This window comes from Ambystoma mexicanum, chromosome 11 (genome assembly GCF_040938575.1).
Source record: "Ambystoma mexicanum isolate Mex_15411 chromosome 11, UKY_AmexF1_1, whole genome shotgun sequence".
Lineage (NCBI taxonomy): Eukaryota > Metazoa > Chordata > Amphibia > Caudata > Ambystomatidae > Ambystoma > Ambystoma mexicanum.
Genome location: NC_090934.1, coordinates 1,081,571,626 through 1,081,596,892, shown reverse-complemented (window position 1 = coordinate 1,081,596,892; position 25,267 = coordinate 1,081,571,626). Strand labels below are relative to the sequence as shown.

At 45.6% G+C, this 25,267-nt stretch overlaps 1 protein-coding gene across 1 annotated transcript; it reads left to right on the top strand.

The window, feature by feature from the left end:
• The first annotated feature begins 11,978 nt into the window (after positions 1–11,978).
• Positions 11,979–12,887, top strand: LOC138504821 (beta-1,3-galactosyl-O-glycosyl-glycoprotein beta-1,6-N-acetylglucosaminyltransferase 3-like). The gene has a single exon (XM_069625272.1). It carries the CDS (start codon positions 11,979–11,981, stop codon positions 12,885–12,887), a length of 909 nt encoding a protein of 302 aa, XP_069481373.1.
• The last annotated feature ends 12,380 nt before the right edge of the window (positions 12,888–25,267 follow it).

The window sequence follows — 25,267 nt, the reverse complement described above, 5'->3', positions numbered from 1 at the left end:
ATTATTGGACAGGCTTATCAAGGCACTGCAACTCCCAGTAGCCATTGATAGTTAAATGCGCAGCACATTCTAAGAAAACTGACTTTATCTCACGCTGGAATGAAGCCAAGGTTGAGCACCGCACGAAGAGCAAGAATTGTGGAAACGGATGGGGCGTTCTTTACCCCCCTCTGAAGAATTTTGGTGACAGGACAGTACTGGAAAGCTGGTGATGCCTCTATCATTATTAAGGGTAGCGCTTGAACAGCTATACTACCCTGCGCATGTAACTAGGGAAAGCCTTGGAGCAGCTATTATGGAGAACATGTTGCATTTTATGTAGTAAATTGCATTGTATGTCAAACCTTTACCACTGGGCACACACTGAGAACAATCAGAGGAGTGATCCCTCGACCGAACGGTCCTTATCAGCATTTACATATTGACTATGTTGATATGCTGCAAGTATGTAGTGGATATAGGTATATGATAGTGGTGGTGTGTCCCTTTTCGAGATGGATTGAATCAGATCTGTGTACATACCCTGATGCCACTTGCACAGCAAGGTTTTTAGTCAGAGAAGTCTTTCCTAGATGGGGAGTATGTGAGGTGCTGAGATCCGACAATGGGCCCCATTTTCTTAATGAAGTGTTTGAGCAGAATAGCCTATTGCTTATCACCTGCAAGCTAACAGGCTATGTGAGAGACTCAATGGCCTCCTTAAATAGAGAAATGAAAAGTAGTTAAAATTGACATTGAAAAAGAGATGGCTGTATTGCCTGCCCCTTGTATTATATGCATTAACGAATCAGCCTGGGTCGGACTACCACCTCACACCCCACGAGCTAGTGACGGGGAGGCAAATGAGAACGCCTTTGGGAAATTAACAAAAAGCTTGATTGTCAAGGAAAGAATATGAAGAAATATGAAGATGCAAGGAAAGAGACCAGATTCAAATCCAAGGAACAGTACTTTCTCCAGATGGTTGGGGGGAAGGCATAGTTGTATGCAAAGTGGTGGCAGTAACAGGACATTATGAGCCAGTTATAGATTGTGTGGAGACGGGATGCAAAACTCTCTGCTCGAAGCTTGCAAAATTGCTTACATGGGTCGATGACAAGGGAGGCCCATTGCAGGTAGTGCCTCTGGCCAGTGCAGAGCTATGTTTCAGAAACAATGGCACAAGAAAAGTTGGAATTAATCAGCAGTGAGGTCAAATTTTTGATGTACCAGGAATGAAGGATGGAACAGTAGTGATAATGGACCGCTACTGGGCCTGTGGATTCAGAGCATACACGAAGTTGACCAAGGACTGGGGAGGGCTGTGTTCTATAGTAATTGTCCATGTTGCAGCGTTAGTGATTCCTAAAAGTGACTTGAATATTGGAGTGTTTCCAAAAGCAGATGCTCACCTGAGAAAGAGGAGATCAGTTGAATTCCTCAATCGAACAAAGAGGGAGAACTGCTTTTCAGCTAAATCGATAGAGACCTTTGATTCTATTCCGTATGAACACACGTTGTTCATCCAGACTTCGACAGTATTTGCGACAATGTTGATGCCAGGGATCCAGACAATGGCAAATGCTAAATGGTTACAGATTACCAGATGGAAGCTCCTGCAGACGATCAATACTACCATAAAGGGATTGAACGCTATCAAAGAAGAACTGAGAGCCATAAGACTGATGACCCTTCAGAATAGATAGGTCCTGGACATGATTACAGCCATCGATGGAGGGTTTGTACCAAAATCGGAGAATCATGTTGCACATTCATACCTTTTCATGATGAAGAGAATGGGACCTTGACAGAGACCATAACAATGCTGACGAATTTGCACATCAACATTGAAGAGGAAGTAGAAGATATAGCTGATGACAGCTGGTTTACGTCGATCTTCTCATGGGTTGCACCATGGATGGCGAATATCTTCAAATTTCTCAGAGCACTGTTGGTGATGATCATGTTCGGATTCTGAGTGATTAGAATAATAATCACACAGTGCAAGAAGACTGCAAAGAAAGCCATAGGAATGAAGATCTTGAGCAATGTCGAGCTAGGGTGCAGACCCAAAGAGCTGACAGATGAAAAAATTAGATACTATATAAAGGCAGTATTCTAGGACCTGAGGGAACAAAGTTCATGTATCCAAGGAACCACAAGATGTACGTGGGAAAATGGATCTTTGCAGTCTGAATAGACAATGTAGTCTTATGACCTGGAGTGTTGTTGACCATGTGAAATCAGCAGGATCTCTGAAAGGAGTGATCAAGATATGGACTCCAAAGAAGCACTTTTTCAGATAAGGATGTCTAGATGTGAAGACTGATGGGAGAGTGGTCGATGAATCAACCAGACAGGGAAATGTAGAGGAGGAGCCAAGTGCCTCTACCGGAGGTCCTGCCCCCATTTTGCCCATATGTTGGAAGCTGGAAATTGCAACATGCACAACGCCAGTAATGGTGCCGATACCGAGAAGAGTCCTCAAAACAAGGTGTCCATTGAGAAAGCCCTAAATGATGTACCCACTCAGAAATTACAGCCTTTTAAGGGAGGTCCTTGAAAAGGTGTGAAGTGATGAACCCAGAAGAGATGCCGAAGAAGAAAGCATATAGACTTTATAGAATCTGATGGCGAAGTGAAGAACTGAACCACATTTTGTGAGCAAAATGAAGATTGCACTTGTAGCAAGCACTGAAGAAAATGCAATTCTTTTTATAACTATAAAGATGCTGAAACGCGAATAGACTAAGTAATCATGAGGCTGGCTATACGTAGTGAATAGACTGCAGGTGGTGCCGCCAAAATATATATGTGTATAGAATCTGGATGTTCCACGGTGTATTTTAGCAAACTAGGAAGCTATGAACAGAAGGGCTGAAAGTGTGGCGCTGTAGAATAAAAACAGCTAACGCTGAAGGAAGATTCGAGAAGGCTTGTCTGGCTCAGTGTTAAGGGTTGGGGGAGCCAGGAAACTGGTTATCTATTCGAGAAGATACAATGAACCTTAGAAGCAAGACGAACTTCTGTTGAGGTACAATGGAAAAACACTATAAGTGCCAGGTTTTATTCATTTAATAATATTAAATACGAAGAAGGAGCTCAAAACATGGTCTACTGTCACATGGTCAAGATGAGAATCGACTTTGGGCGAGCTGCACCGAGAACAGAAGATAAGACCATGCTCACACTCCCTTCTATTCTCAGGCACAGTGATACATACAAGGCCAGGTTCAAAGATGAATTTGACTGGCAGACAGCAGGAGTGATGATGGATGTTGGGCTAATTGGGTAGGGAGGCATGACCAAGTCCAACTCTCCAGCACTTGGGGTTCCAGCTTGCGTGCTGCTAGCGAGTTGAATATTCCAGAAGGGTACAAGCATGCCAACCAAACATAGAGGGCCGCAGAATGAGGAGCCTTATAGTTTGAAAGCCAATGAAACATTGCGTATTTTATGATGGTGAAGATGAATTGCACTAGTAGTGGTCATAGTTGTCCACTTGACCTTAGGGATCCATTCACAATCCCGTCCCCCATAGAAAGTATACTTAGATGTTCCCATTAAGCCTATCACATCCCCTCTTAGGTTTTCTTATTTTGCTATGTAGTATGACATCACGTATGAGGAATTTTGGTTATAAATATTTGTTTTATCAAGGAAAACATTGATAATGTTTGTCTAGCATCCGTTCATTGCTCCTTGTACTCCCTGTTTAAAATACTTGTTAATAAAACAGCTAAAGATTTGCCAACTTTCTGAGTCGGTCTAATTATTGGTGTCAGAGTAAGATCTGCATCTGTTATGACCCCTGCCCCTGGCCCTAATAGACACCCCTCCATCATGGCCCTAACGGCCTTGCCACCTCACCCAAGACTCTCCTGGACTCAGTCCTAACGCCATTGGCGCCAGGCTCATATGTAAAGTGAGGAAAACTTATGAACTGGGCTTGGCAATGGACTTTTGCACAACATGGATGCCCTCGCATAGCTCCGTTCAATGAACCGAGCTATGCAGTCTAGTGTTTTAGGTATGGTCAGGCCTAGGGATACCTGGGATACCGGGGGGCTATATAAGCCATGCCCAGGCTGAGAAACACTCTTCGCGTTACTCCGCGCTCTGCAGTGTGACGCTCACCACGTTCTGCTCAAATCTTGGCCAGCATCCTGGAGCCTAATACCTGCAAGAGCAAGAACCCCATCAGTAAAACACCTGTGAAAGAACCCTGCTCCTGTCCATCGCTCTTGGGTCCAATGAACGCAGTATCTCGGCGACGTCCCCGCGTTCTTGGAAAAGCCGCAACCCGAGAAGAAAAGAAGGAAACAACATTAGTAAGCATTTAAACTCCAATTCCGAAAAGAACTAATCAACCCCACGCTTACCTGGGTTCGGATCGCTCTTGGTTCACGTCCTCGCCGGGCCATAATAACAACCTGCAAGAGAGAAGAAACACAGATTAGCACATAGAAGGTCAAGAAGGCGCCACATGCTATGCTTTACTCACTGCTCTCCATCTTCCCAGCAGCATCCATTCTGGGACATTGCAGGGATCTGCAAGAAAGAGAGAAAGACAGGTCAGCACAATAAAAGGCACATAGCGCCACGCATCGCGCTTTCACTTAGCAACTTGTGCTTAGCCCCAAGCAGCACAACACCATTAGAGCTCTTCCTGCACCTGAGGAAGAAGGAGAGACATTAGTAGGGGCAATTGCAAAGAAAAGGACAAACTGCAAAAACCAGCAAACTCACCTGGAAGAATTGGAGTCACAGCAGGTCTGGACTCTGAGGGTCACGTCGGTGAAGTAACTTGGTCGCGACACGCCCATACCAACAACACACCCCTGCACTGTGAAGCAGGACGGAGAGCGCACCATACAATAAAGCAAGGTGAGGAGAGAACCAAGGGGGGAGCGGGTAGTTGGGTCCACAAAGGAGGTGGCTCCAAGCAAGAAGAGGCAATAAGATTTACTTCTATGATGTACAATACTGTGATCTAGAAATTTAAGTGCAGTTGTGAGTTATATTTAAAAAAGTGAAGCGAAGCGAGATATTTAATTTGACACAAACAGAAACACTTACTTTGAAACATATAAACTGACATTTAAATGGAAAGGCCTACTTGGAGTTTTAAAGTGGACATTGCTTTCCCATGGTAAATAATGGCCTATATGTGTGTACAATAAAGAAGGGATACACATGTCTTGTCAACTGTTAGACTAAAGAAATACATTACACATGGACAGAAAGCCCAGATTACATGTAAACTGCTACATGTAAAACGTCTCTTTTCAATTTAAAATGCCATTTCTTACAGAATTATACATGTAGCTTGCTTTTGCAGCTTCCCCCGTTGAACTGATGGGCTGTGTAGCTGGATCTCTGACCCCAGATACCTTTGGCTGAGGCCTATCAGGAATACAGGTCTGTTTCAGCAAAATTGTAAAACAAATACACTGTTTTCAGATCAAATTGTGGAAGGGCCAGATAAGGAAAGACAGGCCTAACCTTTCAGAACGGTCATGGTCTCAATAAACTACCTTGCATCTTCAAAGAGAGAATGTTAATGGAACTTCAAATGCTATTACATGAACAGCCAACATGGATAAGCAGATGTCCAGGTCATGTGACTTGACTTTGGAGAAAACAAAACTGCAGGGAATTTGAGAAATGGAAACTCAAGAATGCCCCATATTAATGTATTGCCATTTAAATAACACGGGACACATTTTCGTTAATTACAGGAGAACCTCGCATTGTAATGAGTTGATTCAGGAACCATTTTGAAGATCTGCAAAAGCCTGTCAGTACTATGTAAATATCAATTTTATGTGATGTTTAGAATTTAAGTTAATAAGAAAACTGATTCTTGCCTTATCATAATCAGAGAAATCTAAAAGTTGGTGAGGTGATGGAAAGCAAAATGAATGTCTGTTCTGTGAAGTTTGATGGTCATAACTATTGGGGTGTATGAATAAACTACAATAAATGATAGCTACCCCCCAGGAAGGTACTGCCGTGATCAAAGTAATGTCCCCAGATCCGGTGATCATCATTGAATCTAAATATATATATATTATTGTGGTTATCTGTACATTTCAAAAAGTTTTCATGTGTCACTTTCTGAGACAGAAATGTAACTTTAAATGTCATTTTAAAAAGGTGCCTTTCTCTCCTTCCCTCATTAGCCATAATCTAGACTTCCTAAACCCCTTACCCTATCGGCTGCAGAAGTGGGCTCTAGATAGGTGGGGAGAAAATGAATGTCCCTCCAATGCGTGGGAATATTCATAATGTGGATGCGTCATAAGTACTATATAATAGCAGTTACCAATGACAAAAAAGGGAGCATCAGACAAGGACAGAAAAACAAAGGCAGAAGGTAGACAGAGCGAGAGAGAGAAAATGAGACACCTGGACACTTGCTGGGGACTTTTGCTTGGAAAAGTGGGAGCCCTACCAGAGAGAGCCTGTGGCTGGTGAGACCTTGCTGTGAATAGAGGGCTGAGGTGTGCGCTGCCAATCTGTTACTAAAAGAGGGTCCTAAATTCTGGCTTGCCTCCGGAGCTAAGAACAGAGATCTCCCATGTAAGTAGATACATCCCAAGGCTATCCATTGTGTGGGGGAAATGACCTGCCTTAATCCTTTCCATTAAATTGTGGGTTGGGGGGCAAAAATGTGTAGACCCATAGCCATTTAATTAAAATAATTCAATAAATTCCCCTATAGAAAAGATCACGGGATGATTCTTGTTAAAATTCAAAATTCAAAATTAACAAATCTCATTCTCTGTGTGTTATAGTTATTCTTTTTAGAATTAGAATGTGTACTGGGGTGCAGTCAGTAACAAATCCACCTCTGCCTGCTGTCACTTTGTGTTCCTGCAGCTGTCTGGAATGCACATGGGACCTTACACAAATTGTCACACATATCAAACATTAACCACTATAAAATACAGTAACATTACTAAAGAATTCAACTTGACTAACTACTATACAGTTACTAACCAAATCCAATATCCTGTTACATGGGACCTTTGAATCTGCTCTGCTGCCACTGCCATGATGGCACATGACTCCACTGTGCATGGAACTTAATGAAAGGAGCCCTGATTAGCAAACCTCCCTTTCAGAAACAGAATTACCTGTATCATTTTATTTTAATAAATATCAAAAGAAGTTTGGTCTATCCTGTCTTCACCAGATTTATATTCCGTCACACACCCACATTGCCAAACAGAGTGGGGAAGTGTCACTTCCCCACAACAATCCTCTAATACCTTCTGACCATAGAGTTGTGCTCGGTAACTTGTTGAACCAGACTGCCAACCCTCCAGATTGAGCTCAGTACCAGTGCTCACATCTCGGTCTCCACTCGCCATTAATTTAGTTTCCCTTTTCTGTGAGAGAAGTAAGAAGCAAATGCGTAAAGTTGTAAACTGACTCGCTCAGGATCACACGATGGTCAGTGCGGGAAGCCAGGTTTTTTAGCCCGAATTCCTGGTTCTACGGTTTGCAATTCCGATAGCAGAATAGACAATCTTCAGGTTTATAACCAGTGTACAATGTTTTCTTCTCAGTTGTCTTTAAGTGCTGGGCGTATAGTCTCTTCAAGAACTCTACGTGCAAATCCCCAAACCGGCATCATAAATCAGCCTACAAATATATACAAAATGTTTCTAGAAGCGAGTTTTCAAAAGCAAGTCTGAGTCAAGCTTTGGGAAGCAAAGAAAGGAGCATATCTCGCCACGCTCAGTCTACCCGCTGAGCTGGTACCTTGCGGTATATCATGCAACCTTCAAAGGGTTCCAGGTGGGATGGGATTTCCGACTATGACCCGCGGCCCATCACGGCAAAAACCCTGTGAAACCAGCCCTACTGTGACCAGAGGCGGATCCAACGGTTGCCAGGCAGACAAATGGTGACAGGGATCCTGTCCCAGGCCCTGCCCCTTCCACACAGCACAGGGCCCTTTCTGTTGTGACGTCACTCCAGTCCGAGTTGAGTCGTGTGTGCGTTTGTTCTGCCCTTCTTTCTCTGCGTTAAAAGTTTAGCCTAAAATTGTGAAAGGAGAGCAGAACTGTTTAGGGTGTGTGTTTGTTATTGTGGGGATGGGGAGGCAGGCCACCAGGTATGAATTATATGTTGGCTGTGTTGTAGGCAGGGCACCAAGTATGGGCCGAGTTTCTTGTCTTATTTGCTTGCGCCGTGGTTTCCTTCCCTAGGCGCTACACTACAGTCCGAAGCCGTGAAGGGGATTCAATTTCTTGGTGGGCTTTTCTTGTGAAAAGCACCCTGAGCTGGGGACAGTCATGAATGAGAAAGCCTCACTCCATCCCACTCCCCATCATGACCTGCACCGGTGAAGGGAAATGCCCGCCTTTGGCTGGATGGAGTGAACACAGGCTGCGGCCCTGTGCAGTGCAGCCTGCACTGATGCACGCCCTGGAGGTGGGGGCTGCCCCAGAGGATGCCCCAGGACAGGGCCCATCCCTGGCCCGGTGAGTCAGAGGCTCAGTTCCGGCTCAGAGGGGAATTCATGGACCGCATCAGTGCGTATAGCAGCTGCCCAGCTCCCCTGCAACACACGGGCTGCAATCGGGGTTACCTCTGTGTCTCTCTGTCTGCATGTGTTTCTCTATCTTTCTCGTCCTGCCCGCCTTCTTCTCCCTTCCCCTCCATCGCCCTATCTCGTTCTTCATCTGTTTCTCTACCATTCTCTCAACTGTGTTCTTCTCTCACCCCTTTGCTCTTCCCCTTTACCTACGACTTCCTCTTCCATCCTATGTTCTGTTTTTCTTTCTCTTTACTCACTTTATATAATCTTTCTCACTCCCTCTCCCAGCCTCTCTGTCTTTCCTTATATTTGTTTCTCCTTTGTTCTCATCCCTACATCTCACTTCTCCCTTGCCCCTCTCTGTCTCCCTTGCCCCTCTTTCTCATCGCCCTTCTCTTGTTACTGCACTTAACTTCGCCCACCCAAAGCTCCGCCTCCATGACCCGCCCATCTACGGCCCTGTGCCAGGTGCTTCCCACGGGGCCCTTTGCCATGAATCTGCCACTGACTGTGACAAGTCCACACAGACCAAGAAGAATGAAGGTGACGGGTAAGGGGGAGGGATAACGAGAAGCGCGCCAAGCGCTTGGAAAGCTCGGGAAGGGCAACAAAGGAAAGGGGCGGGCTAAGCCCCATATAAGCGTGGCATTTGTCACCATTGGGCTTGGAGTTACTGGAGCTAAGCACGTAGCCACTGGTATTATGAAGTCGGAAAGGGGGAAGCCATGGTGGGCGGTAACCCACCTTCGGCGTGGCAGTGTTTTGGCGACCAGTGACAAGAGACAGACTCCGAATGAGCCATGGGAAAGCCGGAAGGGTCTTCGCTCTTCTCGGACCAGCGCCTCTTGGGAGACTAAGCGCCGGGGGCAACAATGAGAGGCTCAGCTTCCCCCGAACAAACGCCACTCTCCCAGCCCAGGAACACCTGCAGGGGCAGGCGGGGCTCAGACACGAAGGGTTGGTGGAGTTGTGCCTACTATGGACTGTGTTGGGAAAAGGGGAAGCAGGTTCTGGACACGGAGCACTCGCCGCACCTTCTGAGCTATTTTCACAATTGTTTACTGTGTTTTTATTATGTGTGTGAAAATAAATCTGCAGCCTTTTTATGCCAAAAAGAAGACATGTCTGATTCTGCACCTTACTGGTTGGGAAAGGAAGGGGCCAAAAGGAATGAGCAAGAGTAATGTATGTTGGCCTAATAATGGACAAATGCCCGAGTTATCCAAACCCACATGAGGCTCAAGCCTCGGTATCCAAAAATCACCGCTGATGGATAAAATCTATGCTGCTGCTGGGAAGGCGCGTGATGGCACTCGGCGTGTGTGGGGCACGCCCGTGCGCCGGTGCAGTCGGTTTTCTCTGATTCATAAACTAGCTTTTACGATCATTGTTTATCTTCATACGGATCAGTGTAGCACCGTCTCTCCGCGCGGGCCACGCCTGGGCATACAGGCTCCGGCGCCCGCTATGCTCCTACCGTGGGACGGACGAGATCTGCTGCAAGGCACGGAATCTGCCCCAGCCCCCCTCTATCACCCCCAGGGCACCATGTATCTCTGCATCCTTCCGTAGCGCACGAAGCCTGGCCCGGGGACCCCCACCCCCGTCCAAGTCATCTGAACATGGCATGGCTCTAGAGCAGGGCACCCCCTGGAGCACCATGCTCGGACTGGGACATGATCGCTCCTTCGCTGACAGAGGGAGGGCGGGGCGGGGTGGGGCTGGGTGGAAGATGGCACTTCTGTCGTCAGTTGGTATCCGGGACGGGAAGCGAGTTGCACCGTCCTATGGATAATGAGAAGGGAGGTGATGGCTGCCCGCCCCGCCCTCCGTACCTGGTTGCGGGACCGGAGTAACACACCCCTAGGGTGCTTCTGGCAGGTGAGAGAGAGGGACCTATCAGTGCCGGTCCATCCGGGGAAGGAGAAGCAGAAGGACCACGGAGCTCCAGCCTCTGATGTGCCTAGAAGCTGAAGACAGGGGTCCTGTGCCTTGTCTGCCAAGCTCCAGCCTGCGCGCAGGGAGCACGAGCTCCAGCCTGCATCCTCCACTCTGCCTTCAAGTTAAAGCCAGGGTCCTGTGCCTTGTCTGCCAGGCTCCAGTCTGCGCCCAGTGAACACGAGCTCCAGCCTGCACCTCAGCCTGTAGCTTTGACTCTGCGCCTTCCAAACTCCAGCCTGCATCCTGGGAAATCCCGCCTGCGTGCTGTGAACAAGACATACAGACTTCTCTCGGTGCCTTCCAAGTCCAGCCTGCATCGCGCAAACAGAAGCTTCAGCCTGCATCCCGTGGTGCGCCTATAGCGGTCCAGTCTGCATTTGCGAACAAGACCTCCAGCCCCACCTCTGTGCCTTCCAAACTCCAGCCTGCATCCAGTGACAGACATCCAAGACATCAGTAATACTCTGCAAAGGCAGTGGCAGTAAGTGGCCTGCAGTGCTCCAGTCTGCACCCACTGCTTTCTGCAGACACCCAAGACATCACGCATACTCTCCAAAGGCAGTGGAAGTGGCCTGCAGTGCTCCAGCCTGCACCCAGTGCTGGCCGCAGACACCCAAGACATCACTCATACTCTCCAAAGGCAGTGAAGCTGGCCTGCAGTGCTCCAGCCTGCACCCAGGGCTGCCTACAGACACCCAAGACATCACTAACACTCCATAAAGGCTGTGGCAGTAAGTGGCCTGCAGTGCTCCAGTCTGCACCCACTGCTTTCTGCAGACACCCAAGACATCACGCATACTCTCCAAAGGCAGTGGAAGTGGCCTGTAGTGCTCCAGCCTGCTCCCAGTGCTGGCCGCAGACGCCCAAAACACCAGTAATACTCTGCAAAGGCAGTGGAAGAAAGTGGCCTATAGTGCTCCAGCCTGCACCCAGTGCTGCCTAGAGATTGAAGAGACATACTTATATTACACCAGATAAGGAGAAACCAGTGCTCCCAGTCTCAAGCCTGTGTTATGTGGAGGATCCATCAGGGCCAGGTCACTTTGGATCTTCTCTCTGCCCGCCTTGTCCCATTTCCTTTTTACTCCCTGTAATGTTTTTTTCCCAGAGAAAGGGGAGCAATCGGCAACAGATTCTAGGACTGTTAGTTCTGACGGCCTGTGCTATCATCATTTTGAAGGTCTACACCACCAGGGATTGCGAGCTGGCTGACCTGCGCACAGATGCCAAGCGCCCAAACAGTGCTGTGTGCAGGGACCGACTCTACACACAGCTGCATCTCTCACCCACAGATGGCACCAACTGCTTCCGCATCCTCAGGGGCGACATCGAAGCCCTGCAGCAGGCTGCCCTGCAGAGGCTGGAAGTGGTCCACAAGCATCAGCCAATCACAGAGGGCTTCTATCTAAATCAGACTCAGGACTGCAACAGCTACAGGGCAAGCAGGCGATTTATGCCAGTGGCGCTGAGCCTTGAGGAGGAGGCCTTCCCCATAGCCTATTCCATGGTCATCCATAAAAACATTGAGATGTTTGAGCGGCTGCTGAGATCCCTCTATGCTCCACAGAACATCTACTGTGTGCATGTGGACGCTAAGGCTCCCAAACTTTTCCTGCAGGCGGTCCAAGCCATTGCAAACTGCTTCCCCAACGTCTTTGTGGCATCCAAACTGGAGAAGGTGATCTACGCCTCCTGGTCCAGGGTCCAAGCAGACCTTAATTGTATGGAGGACCTTCTGAAGAGTCCTGTACCCTGGAGGTACTTAATCAACACCTGCGGCACTGACTTCCCCATTAAGACCAATGGTGAGATGGTGCGTGCCCTATGCGTGCTGAATGGACGCAACCGTGTGGGATCCGAGCGGACAGTAGAGTTCAAGAAGAAGCGGTGGCAGCTGCAGCACAAGGTGGAGAACTCTAATATTGTCCAAACCGGCGTGACAAAGGCACCTCCACCCATCAGCATCCCTATGTTCTCTGGCAGTGCCTACATTGTGGTTTCTCGGGAATTTGTGAGGGCGGTCTTTGAGGAGCCTGTTGTCCGAAAGCTGGTAGAGTGGGAGCAAGACACTTACAGCCCAGACGAGCACCTCTGGGCCACCCTAAACCGCATGCCTGAGTTGCCTGGCTCCATACCTCACAACGACAAATACGAGCTCACAGACATGAACGCCCTAGCTCGCCTGGTGAAGTGGCAGCACCTGGCAGGGGATGTCACTAAGGGGGCGCCCTACCCACCCTGCACCGGGGTCTACCAGCGAGGTGTGTGCATCTACGGGGCCGGGGACTTGCACTGGATGCTCCAGCATCATCACCTCCTGGCCAACAAGTTTGACCCCTCAGTGGACGACACAGCGATCCAGTGCCTAGAAGAATATCTCAGACACAAGTCGCTGTATGAGGAGGAACTCTGAGGAGACCCTTGCCCAGGTGCTTGGAGGGCAGAGGCAGCTTGGGCCACCGATGACCAAAGACTTTGCCCCGCCATTCCTTGAATATTGGCCATCATGGAAACAATGTGAATAACTGTAAATGGGCCAGTGTAGATCCTGGTCACACGCCGCTCTTATCAGGTGGTCCTGGTCTGGTAAATTCATACTGAGGTGGGCATTGGGCTCAAAGTGGTGAATTCATCGGAGTGTGAAGGAAGAAGGAGTGATGAAGGAGGAGAGTAGTTCTGATGAAGTAAATAGTGTATAGAGGTAAGGAGTGAACTGCAAAGTCGGAGTAAATGAGTGTTGAGAAGTCAGATCTTTCAGCCTTTTTGCACAGATTGTGGTACTTGAATGGCTATAATCGCATTGGTGTTATTCATGTGTTACACCTTCCTGCTTTTGCTAATCACTGAGATGAAGCCACAGCTATGCAAGCAAAGTGATAGGCTTTTTAATGTATTTATTGAACAGCCCAACTTGTAAATGACTACTGCAGAGGTCTGCAATTGGGGTCCTGGAAAGCCCCAAAGGACACACCAGGTTTTTAGGAAAGCCATTGCCTATGTAAATAACTCTCATTTAGATTCCTGATTTGGCTCTTGGGAGGTAGACTTGGAGAGTGCGGGACTGCAGTATTGACACAATACCAGAGCACTGCCTAGTGAAATAATAGTACTTTAATTTAGCACTTTGATCCAAAGCAACTTACATAGTGCATATTTACATACATTATTATAACACAATCGAAATTGCTAATCACTTTATCAACCTCGGAACGATGAAAGGCTGAGTTGACCGTGCCAGGATTTGAACCTGTGACCTGCAAATCAAACACAGATCACAACAACAATGCTTAACCCACTGAGCCATTTTACCGGCTGTGAAAAGAAGCTTGCACCCATTTGAGAGTCACCATGTTTGATGCTTCTTGCAGATGCACTCAGGAGAGCATTGGGCATCTTTCTGGATCAGGAAATAAAGTCCAGAATCCTTCGAAAAGTCCTCAAGGCTGCGGAAGGAGCAGCAACAAGTAACTCATGGGCCTTGCAACAACATACAAAAAAAATCAAGGGCTACCATGTTTAGGTTCCTAATGGGTATTCCCACATATATTGTCTTGCATGTATTTATTTTGTGCCAATGGAGTTCAAATCCCAGTTCTAAATATGTGACAGCCTCACCACCATCACACCAGTGCACTTTTTGGGATACAATAAAGAGTGAATTTATACAAATGGTCATTTTCAATATAAGCAAAGGGTGCTTTTGTGTTCTTTAAGGTTTTCAAAGCATTGGATGAAGTTTACTTGTTTTCATATTTTATATTTGAGATCTCATTTTTGAAGTCCCCATGAAAATAGCGTTGGGGACCTGTTATTGATATTGATATTTTATTTGTATGGCGCTCATACACAAGTATTTCAGAGCGCGACAAAGCAAGGGAGTGGACCAAGGGAGAACAAAAACAACGATCCTACTAGGTCCAGTGGCATTGAGAATGCGCAAGTGCAGGGGAAAGGGACGGAGGAAGTGCAGGGGGGAGGGGAGAAGTGGAAATGCTGAGCATAGGAATAAACAACACGTGGTAGTGCAGCCAGCAAGTGGCAAGTGCTAGGTTTAAGGCACAGACAGGGGGTGTCTGATAAGTGCAGAAAAAGGGGGGGACTTAACAAAGTTTTTTCATTGAATTTCATAGGTTTTTATTAGCACAACTTAATAATAACGTCCCTTTAACAATGTTTTTTCAGTAAATTTCATGGGTTTTTACCAGTGCATGCTAATTTCCTACAACTTACTAATATCATTCTTACCCCAATATAGCAACATTTCTGTCCAATTTACAAAGTTTCACCTTAAAACGCTGCCATTTCCCACCTTCTAGCATCATTTTTAACACTTCTATACACTTTTTCAAACTTTTTCCACAGTTTTTGTGTCCGTCGACGTTAGCGAACGTCTGATGTCATTGCGGACCTACCGCACAGTGTCACGTGACCATGCACTCACGCCCGGCATGATGACTTGTTCGCAAACACGTCCGCACTTCGTAATCGGGTCAGTGCTTCGTGGACAATTTCGAACTTCATTTTCTGCTGATCTGCAAATTTTCAAGCTTGAAATTGACCCCTTTCACAGCTCCTACACCTATTTTTACTAATTATATATTAACTATCTATTACAGAGCACATACTTGGAAGAATATTAGCAAAGCTGCTATTTATCTTAAAAATGACATCAGCTATTGCCATCCCTCCTCCCCAAGCGCCACCACCACCACCACCACCAGCTGGAGGACCCACACAACAATAAAAGCGCAGTACTTACAAAGACAATGAAGAGGACTAAGAAGATGAATTAGAGGAAGTGCCTATCTCTAGCGGCAAGAGAGAATCATGGGTGTGGCAGTTATTTACCACTGTTGGGAATGTACCAAAGGCTAAGGCTAACAAAGTGAAATGCACTGTAACGGACTACCTGGACAATACTCCTACGGGATCACCTCCATGCACCGCCACACCCAATCCAACCGCCACAATGCTCTCAGAAAGGCTGTTCCTTTCTTAGCAAGTAGTAGGCTGTCTTCCTCCACCTCATATTCTGCAATCAGTACTGTAACCACACAGCCTACGTCTGTGGGACACAAAATCCCACCAGCTACCTTGCAAGCAATAAAAAGTGGGAACAATTTCAAGTGCTTTTGAAGCTGTAATCAAGGAGCATGAGATACACTGCCCCCTACCTTATATGTAACACACGCGCAACATCTTCTCTGTCCACCTGCCCCACCATATTAGTACTTGGTGCCTCTTCCCTAATTTCCCTCCTCACCTTACGTTCTAACCTCGCCTGCAATAAAATAAAAAAAACAAAGAAAGCTTCCTTTAGGAACCACCTTTCACAGGTAAAAAATAGACAAAAAAACCCAATCCTATAGACTCCATCTACTTTACATTTCTCAGTAAAGTGCATAGACTCAATAAGATTTTTCAACTTTTCCATTAGTATTTTGTATTATGCTAATGGAAATAATGTGGCGTTCATCCCCCGTTCCAGAGACTGGAACAGGGGATAATGGGCTGCCAGCCCAAGTTATCGGCCCAAGCGAAGCGAGTACGCATAACAAGTGCTCCGGACTGTTATCCCCTATTCCAGCCCCTGCAATGAGGGATGAAGGCCATTAGCACCCCGGGTTGCCAAAGCGGTAACCCGGGGTGCTAAAAAAAAGGATTCTTCTTCCTACACTGGGATGGACACAGAGCATCTCTTCCCTTTAGATGTCAGCCTGCAAAGACGGAGAGAAAACCTATGACCATATTACCACAAGCAACATTTATTCCCCTTCCAAACCTATCCCAATTTCGATCACATAGCCGGTCCCCGGTGGACATGGCCACTTTATCCCCATTGATCGTCCCTCATGGTCATGGCCAGTAGCCAGACTGTCCGGGTCATGACCTTATGCCATGACCTAGACAATCTGGCCACTGCCCATGGCCGCAGCCTATACCTCAGTCACCAAAGGTATATCACTATTTTCTGTACCTACATTATGGCACTTGTCAAAAAATAAAACACAGAAACATTTGCAAAACTATGCTTTCTGGCCCTTGCCAATGCTTCTTACACGAGTTTGCTGGGAATCTGGCCATGTTTTATGTTTTCAAAAAGGTCAAAATGTATTTACATAATGTTTCTAACAACTGACCCAGGAACATGTAAACTGATTACCAACCTGTATGCTCATCTGAACTCACAGGTGGAGGAGGTGGTCTGGCAATATATGAAGAACTGGGAATTAACACTCGGGGAATCTATATCGAGACCGCAATGGCGAGACTTGTGGAACAAACTCCCCAAACTAACCCGCTCCATTCAATTGAGGAAATGAGGCAGAAAGTAATACTCCAATGGCACTTATTACCAACGAAACTTCATGCCATGTTTCCCTCTGTAAGTAACTCTTGTTGGCGTGGGTGCCCTACAACTGGAGATTGGTACCTAATGTGGTGGGGTTGCCCGAAGATTAAAATGTTCTGGCAAGAAATAATAGAACAAGTCAACGCAATGGTTCCAGGGGTGAATAACCTAGAGCCAAGGACATGGCTCCAGGGCATGTGGGTTCTAAAACAAAGGGATTTCTCAAAAAACCAAACAAAGAGGAATTATGGCTTTGGTAATAGAAGCATGGTTGACAATAGCCCAACATTGGAAGAAACGTCAGCCACCAACAATATATGATTGGCTCAGGAAAGTTTGGAGGTTTGTGACGATGGAATGGGTAACTTATAAACTGCAAGGCAACCAAGAGGCTTTCCGAACGGAATGGGGCAGTGTCCTCGCCTACCTACAGAGTGACTTTATGACCCAATGGTGCCCTCATAACATTAGGATTCTGGACATGTTGTAAGGGTAATAGAGGGATGGAAGCCCTGAATGTAAATAGTTAAAAGGAAGAAGAGAACTGTACAAGAACTGCTGTCGTTCACCTGAAGGGTCTTGGGGGGAAAGGAGGAGGGAGGGATGGGATGGGAGGGGAATGGAAGGTTATTTGAGGGAATTGATGTGTGCTGTTGAAAATCAATAAAGATTAGGGAAAAAAAAATAGTCAGGTGTAAAATAGTGAACCCTGACACATTTGTAGCTGAGCCTGTGGCAGAAGGTGAGCATGTACATTATTGCTCTAATTACGAGGAGTTCTAGGATGATATCCTGTGTGTAAAAGAAAATGCGCTAGCAGGGGGGAGATTGTCTTCATTGATGGGTCTTCGAAAATTGATCAAACTGATGGGGAAAGGCATTCAGGTTCAGCTGTGGTAAGACACAGAGCTAATGAATAATTTGAAGTGGTAGCAAGTGCAAGACTACGTCTCTCTTTTCAGCACAAGCAACAGAATTGGTGGCACTTATTGTCACACTCGAGAAACATGCAGGGCAGGAAGTGATGGTGTATAGTGACTCCGCCTATGTGACGTCAACTGTGCACGCAGGGCTAGCATGTAGGAAAAGGAGGTGCTACCTCCGAGCGGATGGCACTCCAGTGCAACACACAGCATTATTGGACAGGCTTATCAAGGCACTGCAACTCCCAGCAGCCATTGATAGTTAAATGCGCAGCACATTCTAAGAAAACTGACTTTATCTCACGCTGGAATGAAGCCGCAGACGAAGAGGCCAAAAGGGTTGTATATTCGCCAGATATTTCAAGTTTTGATACTCCAGATGTAAAGGAAAAAGTAGTCATGATTATGATTGTAAATGAAGGGTTTAATCATTTGTCAAGAACACAGTTGATGGAAGTCCAAGGTTGAGCACCGCACGAAGAGCAAGAAATATGGAAACGGATGGGGCGTTCTTTACCCCCCTCTGAAGCATTTTGGCGACAGGACAGCACTGGAAAGCTGGTGATGCCTCTATCCTTATTAAGGGTAGCGCTCGAACAGCTACTACCCTGCGCATGTAACTAGGGAAAGCCTTGCAGCAGCTATTGTGGAGAACTCGTTCGTACCGAACCTGTTAGAACACGTTGCATTTTATGTAGTAAATTGCATTGTATGTCAAACCTTTACCCCTGGGCACACACTGAGAACAATCAGAGGAGTGATTCCTCGACCGAACGGTCCTTATCAGCATTTACATATTGACTATGTTGATATGCTGCAAGTATGTAGTGGATATAGGTATATGATAGTGGTGGTGTGTCCCTTTTCGAGATGGATTGAATCAGATCTGTGTACATACCCTGATGCCACTTGCACAGCAAGGTTTTTATTCAGAGAAGTCTTTCCTAGATGGGGAGTATGTGAGGTGCTGAGATCCGACAATGGGCCCCATTTTCTCAAGGAAGTGTTTGAGCAGATTAGCCTATTGCTTAGTACAAAACACAAGTTTCCTTCTGCTTATCACCTGCAAGCAAACGGGCTATGTGAGAGACTCAATGGCCTCCTTAAATAGAGAATTGACAAGTAGTTAAAATTGACATTGAAAAAGAGATGGCTGTATTGCCTGCCCCTTGTATTATATGCATTAAGGAATCAGCCTGGGTTGGACTACCACCTCACACCCCACGAGCTAGTGACGGGGAGGCAAATGAGAACGCCTTTGCTCCCAATGGGAAATTAACAAAAAGCTTGATTGTCAAGGAAAGTATATGAAGAAATATGAAGATGCAAGGAAAGAGGCCAGATTCAAATTCAAGGAACAGTACTTTCTCCAGATGGTTGGGGGAAGGCATAGTTGTGGCAGTAACAGGACATTATGAGCCAGTTGTAGATTGTGTGGAGAAGGGATGCAAAACTCTCTGCTCTTAGCTTGCAAAATTGCTTACATGGGTCGATGACAAGGGAGGCCCATTGCAGATAGTGCCTCTGGCCAGTGCAGAGCTATGTTTCAGAAACAATGGCACAAGAAAAGTTGGAATTAATCAGCAGTGCGGTCACATTTTTGATGTGCCAGGAATGAAGGATGGAACAGTAGTGATAATGGACCGCTACTGGGCCTGTGGATCCAGAGCATACATGAAGTTGACCAAGGACTCGGGTGGGCTGTGTTCAATAGTAATTGTCCATGTTCCAGCGTTAGTGATTCCTAAAAGTGACTTGAATATTGGAGTGTTTCCAAAAGCAGATGCTCACCTGAGAAAGAGGAGATCAGTTGAATTCCTCAATCGAACAAAGAGGGAGAACTGCTTTTCAGCTAAATCGATAGAGGCCTTTGACTCTATTCCGTATGAACACACGTTGTTCATCCAGACTTCAGCAGTATTTGCGACATTCTTGATGCACGGGATCCAGACAATGGCAAATGCTAAATGGTTACAGATTACCAGATGGAAGCTCCTGCAGACGATCAATACTACCATAAAGGGATTGAACGCTATCAAAGAAGAACTGAGAGCCATAAGACTGATGACCCTTCAGAATAGATAGGTCCTGGACATGATTACAGCCATCGATGGAGGGTTTTTACCAAAATCGGAGAATCATGTTGCACATTCATACCTTTTCATGATCAAGAGAATGGGACCTTGACAGAGACCATAACAATGCTGACGAATTTGCACATCAACATTGAAGAGGAAGTAGAAGATATAGCTGATGACAGCTGGTTTACGTCGATCTTCTCATGGGTTGCACCATGGATGGCGAATATCTTCAAGTTTCTCAGAGCATTGTTGGTGATGATCATGTTCGGATTCTGAGTGATTAGAATAATAATCACACAGTGCAAGAAGACTGCAAAGAAAGCCGTAGGAATTAAGATTTTGAGCAATGTCGAGCTAGGGTTCAGACCCGAAGAGCTGACAGATGAAAAAATTAGATACTATATAAAGGCAGTATTCTAGGACCTGAGGGAACGAAGTTCATGTATCCAAGGAACCACAAGATGTACGTGGGAAGATGGATCTATTGCAATCTGAATGGACAATGTAGTCTTATGACCTGGAGTGTTGTTGGCCATGTGAAATCAGCAGGATCTCTGAAAGGAGTAATCAAGATATGGACTCCAAAGAAGCACTTTTTCAGATAAGGATGTCTAGATGTGAAGACTGATGGGAGAGTGGTCGATGAATCAACCAGACTGGGAAGTGTAGAGGAGGAGCCAAGTGCCTCTACCGGAGGTCCTGCCCCCATTTTGCCCATATGTTGGAAGCTGGAAATTGCAACATGCACAACGCCAGTAATGGTCCCGATACCGCGAAGAGTCCGCAAAACAAGGTGTCCATTGAGAAAGCCCTAAATGATGTACCCTCTCAGAAATGACAGCCTTTTAAGGGAGGGCCTTGAAAAAGTGTGAAGTGATGAACCCAGAAGAGATGCCGAAGAAGAAAGCATATAGACTTTATAGAATCTGATGGCGAAGTGAAGAACTGAACCACATTTCATGAGCAAAATAAAGATTGCACGTATAGCAAGCACTGAAGAAAATGCAAGCCATTTTATAACTATAAAGATGCTGAAACGCAAATAGACTAAGTAATCATGAGGCTGGCTATACGTAGTGAATAGACTGCAGGTGGTGCCGCCAATATATATATGTGTATAGAATCTGGATGTTCCACGGTGTATCTTAGCAAACTAGGACGCTATGAACAGAAGGGCTGAAAGTGTGGCGCTGTAGAATAAAAACAGCTAACGCTGAAGGAAGATTCGAGAAGGCTTGTCTGGCTCAGTGTTAAGGGTTGGGGGAGCCAGGAAACTGGTTATCTATTCGAGAAGATACAATGAACCTGAGAAGCAAGACGAACTTCTGTTGAGGTACAATGGAAAAACACTATAAGTGCCAGGTTTTATTCATTTAATAATATTAAATACGAAGAAGGAGCTCAAAACATGGTCTACTGTCACATGGTCAAGATGAGAATCGACTTTGGGCGGGCTGCACCGAGACCAGAAGATAAGACCATGCTCACACTCCCTTCTATTCTCAAGCACAGTGACACTTGCAAGGCCGGGTTCAAAGATGAATTTGACTGGCAGACAGCAGGAGTGATGATGGATGTTGGGCTAATTGGGTAGGGAGGCATGACCAAGTCCAACCCTCCAGCACTTGTGGTTCCAGCTTGCGTGCTGCTATCGAGTGGAATATTCCAGAAGGGTTAAAGCATGCCAACCAATCATAGAGGGCCGCAGAATGAGGAGCCTTATAGTTTGAAAGCCAATGAAACATTGCGTATTTTATGATGGTGAAGATGACTTATACTAGTAGTGGTCATAGTTGTCCACTTGACCTTAGGGATCCATTCACAATCCCGTCCCCCATAGAAAGTATACTTAGATGTTCCCATTAAGCCTATCACATCCCCACTTAGGTTTTTTTATTTTGCCATGTAGTATGAAATCACGTATGAGGAATTTTGGTTATAAATATGTGTTTTATCAAGGAAAACATTGAGAATGTTTGTCTAGCGTCCGTTGATGCCCCTTGTACTCCCTGTTTTAAATACTTCTTAATAAAACAGCTAAAGATTTGCCAACTTCCTGAGTCGGTCTAATTATTGGTGTCAGAGTAAGATCTGCATCTGTTATGACCCCTGCCCCTGGCCCTAATAGACAACCCTCCATCATGGCCCTAACGGCCTTGCCACCTCACCCAAGACTCTCCTGGACTCATTCCTAACGCCATTGGCACCAGGCTCATATGTAAAGTGAGGAAAACATATGAACTGGGCTTGGCAATGGACTTTTGCACAACATGGATGCCCCTGCATAGCTCAGTTCAATGAACCGAGCTATGCAGTCTAGTGTTTTAGGTGTGGTCAGGCCTAGGGATACCTGGGATACCTTGGGGCTATATAAGCCATGCCCAGGCTGAGAAACACTCTTTGCGTTACTCTGTGCTCTGCAGCGTGATGCTCACCACGTTCTGCTCGAGTCTTGGCCAGCATCCTGGAGCCTAATACCTGCAAGAGCAAGAACCCCATCAGTAAAACACTTACCTGTGAAAGAATCTTGCTCCTGTCCATCGCTCTTGGGTCCAGTGAACGCAGTATCTCGGCGACGTCCCCGCGTTCTTGGAAAAGCCGCAACCCGCGAAGAAAAGAAGGAAACAACATTAGTAAGCATTTAAACTCCAATTCCGAAAATAACTAATCAACCACATGCTTACCTGGGTTCGGATCGCTCTTGGTTCACGTCCTCGCCGGGCCATAATAACAACCTGCAAGAGAGAAGAAACACAGATTAGCACATAGAAGGTCAAGAAGGCGCCATGTGCTACGCTTTACTCACTGTTCTCCATCTTCTCAGCAGCATCCATTCTGGGACTTTGCAGGGATCTGCAAGAAAGAGAGAAAGACAGGTCAGCACAATAAAAGGCACATTGCGCCGCTTTCACTTAGCATCGTGTGCTTAGCCCCAAGCAGCACAACACCACTAGAGCTCTTCCTGCACCTGAGGAAGAAGGAGAGACATTAGTAGGGGCAATTGCAAAGAAAAGGACAAACTGCAAAAACCAGCAGACTCACCTGGAAGAACTGGAGTCACAGCAGGTCTGGACTCTGTGGGTCACGCCGGTGTAGTAACTTGGTCGCGACACGCCCATACCAACAACACACCCCTGCACTGTGAAGCAGGGCGGAGAGTGCACCATACAATAAAGCAAGGTGAGGAAAGAACCAAGGGGGGGGGTAGTTGGGTACACAAAGGAGGTGGCTCCAAGCAAGAAGAGGCAATAAGATTTACTTCTATGATATACAATACTGTGATCTAGAAATCTAAGTGCAGTTGTGAGTTATATCTAAAAAAGTGAAGCCAAGCAACATATTTAATTTGACATAAACAGAAACACTTACTTTGGAACATATAAACTGACATTTAAATGGAAAGGCCTACTTGGAGTTTTAAAGTGGACATTGCTTTCCCATGGTAAATAATGGCCAATGTGTGTACAATACAGAAGGGATACACATGTCTTGTCAACTGTTAGACTAAAGAAATACATTACACATGGACAGAAAGCCCAGATTACATGTAAACTGCTACATGTAAAACGTCTCTTTTCAATTTAAAATGCCATTTCTTACAGAATTATACATGTAGCTTGCTTTTGCAGCTTCCCCCGTTGAACTGATGGGCTGTGTAGCTGGATCTCTGACCCCAGATACCTTTGGCTGAGGCCTACCAGGAATGCAGGTCTGTTTCAGCAAAATTGTAAAACAAATACACTGTTTTCAGATCAAATTGTGGAAGGGCCAGATAAGGAAAGACAGGCCTAACCTTTCAGAACGGTCATGGTCTCAATAAACTACCTTGCATCTTCAAACAGAGAATGTTAATGGAACTTCAAATGCTATTACATAAACAGCCAACATGCATAAGCAGATAACCAGGTCATGTGACTTGACTTTGGAGAAAACGAAACTGCCAGGAATTTGAGAAATGGAAACTCAAGGATGCCCCATATTAATGTATTGCCATTTAAATAACATGGGACACATTTTCGTTAATTACAGGAGAACGGCGCATTGTAATGAGTTGATTCAGGAGCCATTTTGAAGATCTGCAAAAGCCTGTCAGTACTATGTTAATATCAATTTTATGTGATGTTTAGAATTTAAGTTAATAAGAAAACTGATTCTTGCCTTCTCATAATCAGAGAAATCTAAAAGTTGGTGAGGTGATGGAAATTAAAATGAATGTCTGTTCTGTGAAGTTTGATGGTCATAACTATTGGGGTGAATGAATAAACTACAAAAAATGATAGCTACCCCCCAGGAAGGTCCTGCCGTGATCAAAGTAATGTCCCCAGATCCGGTGATCATCATTGAATCTAAATATATATATATTATTGTGGTTATCTGTACATTTCAGAAAGTTTTCATGTGTCACTTTCTGAGACAGAAATGTAACTTTAAATGTCATTTTAAAAAGGTGCCTTTCTCTCCTTCCCTCAATAGCCATAATCTAGACTTCCTAAACCCCTTACCCTATCGGCTGCAGAGGTGGGCTCTGGATAGGTGGGGAGAAAATGAATGTCCAATCCAATGCGTGGGAATATTCATAATGTGGATGCGTCATAAGTACTATATAATAGCAGTTACCAATGACAATAAAAGGGAGCATCAGACAAGGACAGAAAAACAAAGGCAGAAGGTAGACAGAGCGAGAGAGAGAAAATGAGACACCTGGACACTTGTTGGGGACTTTTGCTTGGAAAAGTGGGAGCCCTATCTGAGAGTGCCTGTGGCTGGTGAGACCTTGCTCTGAATAGAGGGCTGAGGTGTGAGCTGCCAATCTGTTACTAAAAGAGGGTACTAAATTCTGGCTTGCCTCCTGAGCTAAGAACAGAGATCTCCCATGTAAGTAGATACATCCCAAGGCTATCCATTGTGTGGGGGAAATGACCTGCCTTAATCCTTTCCATTAAATTGTGGGTTGGGTGGGCAAAAATGTGTAGACCCATAGCCATTTGATTAAAATAATTCAATAAATTCCCCTATAGAAAAGATCACGGGATGATTCTGATTAAAATTCAAAATTAACAAATCTCATTCTCTGTGTGTTATAGTTATTCTAACTGATAAAGTAATTGGGTGAACCTATTTTCCTGTAACCCGTGACTTCCTTTCAGAAGAGAGGTGTCCCTAGTTCCAAAACAAGAATCCCCCCAATAAACTTCCTTTTATTTGAATGTATTGTGTTCACAATCAAATTTTCCCATTAATTCCAAAACAAGAATCCCAAAACCCTGCCTTTCGATTGAATGTGTTCTGTTCCAAACAAGTTTTCCCATATACTTTGTTTCTAAAACCCTGCCTTTCAAATTGAAAAGCCAAACACAATTCCAAATATACTCCCACTCCCCAGACCTTGCCTTGAAATCAAGGGGTGTCACAGATAACTGATGCCTAAGGGGTTGGG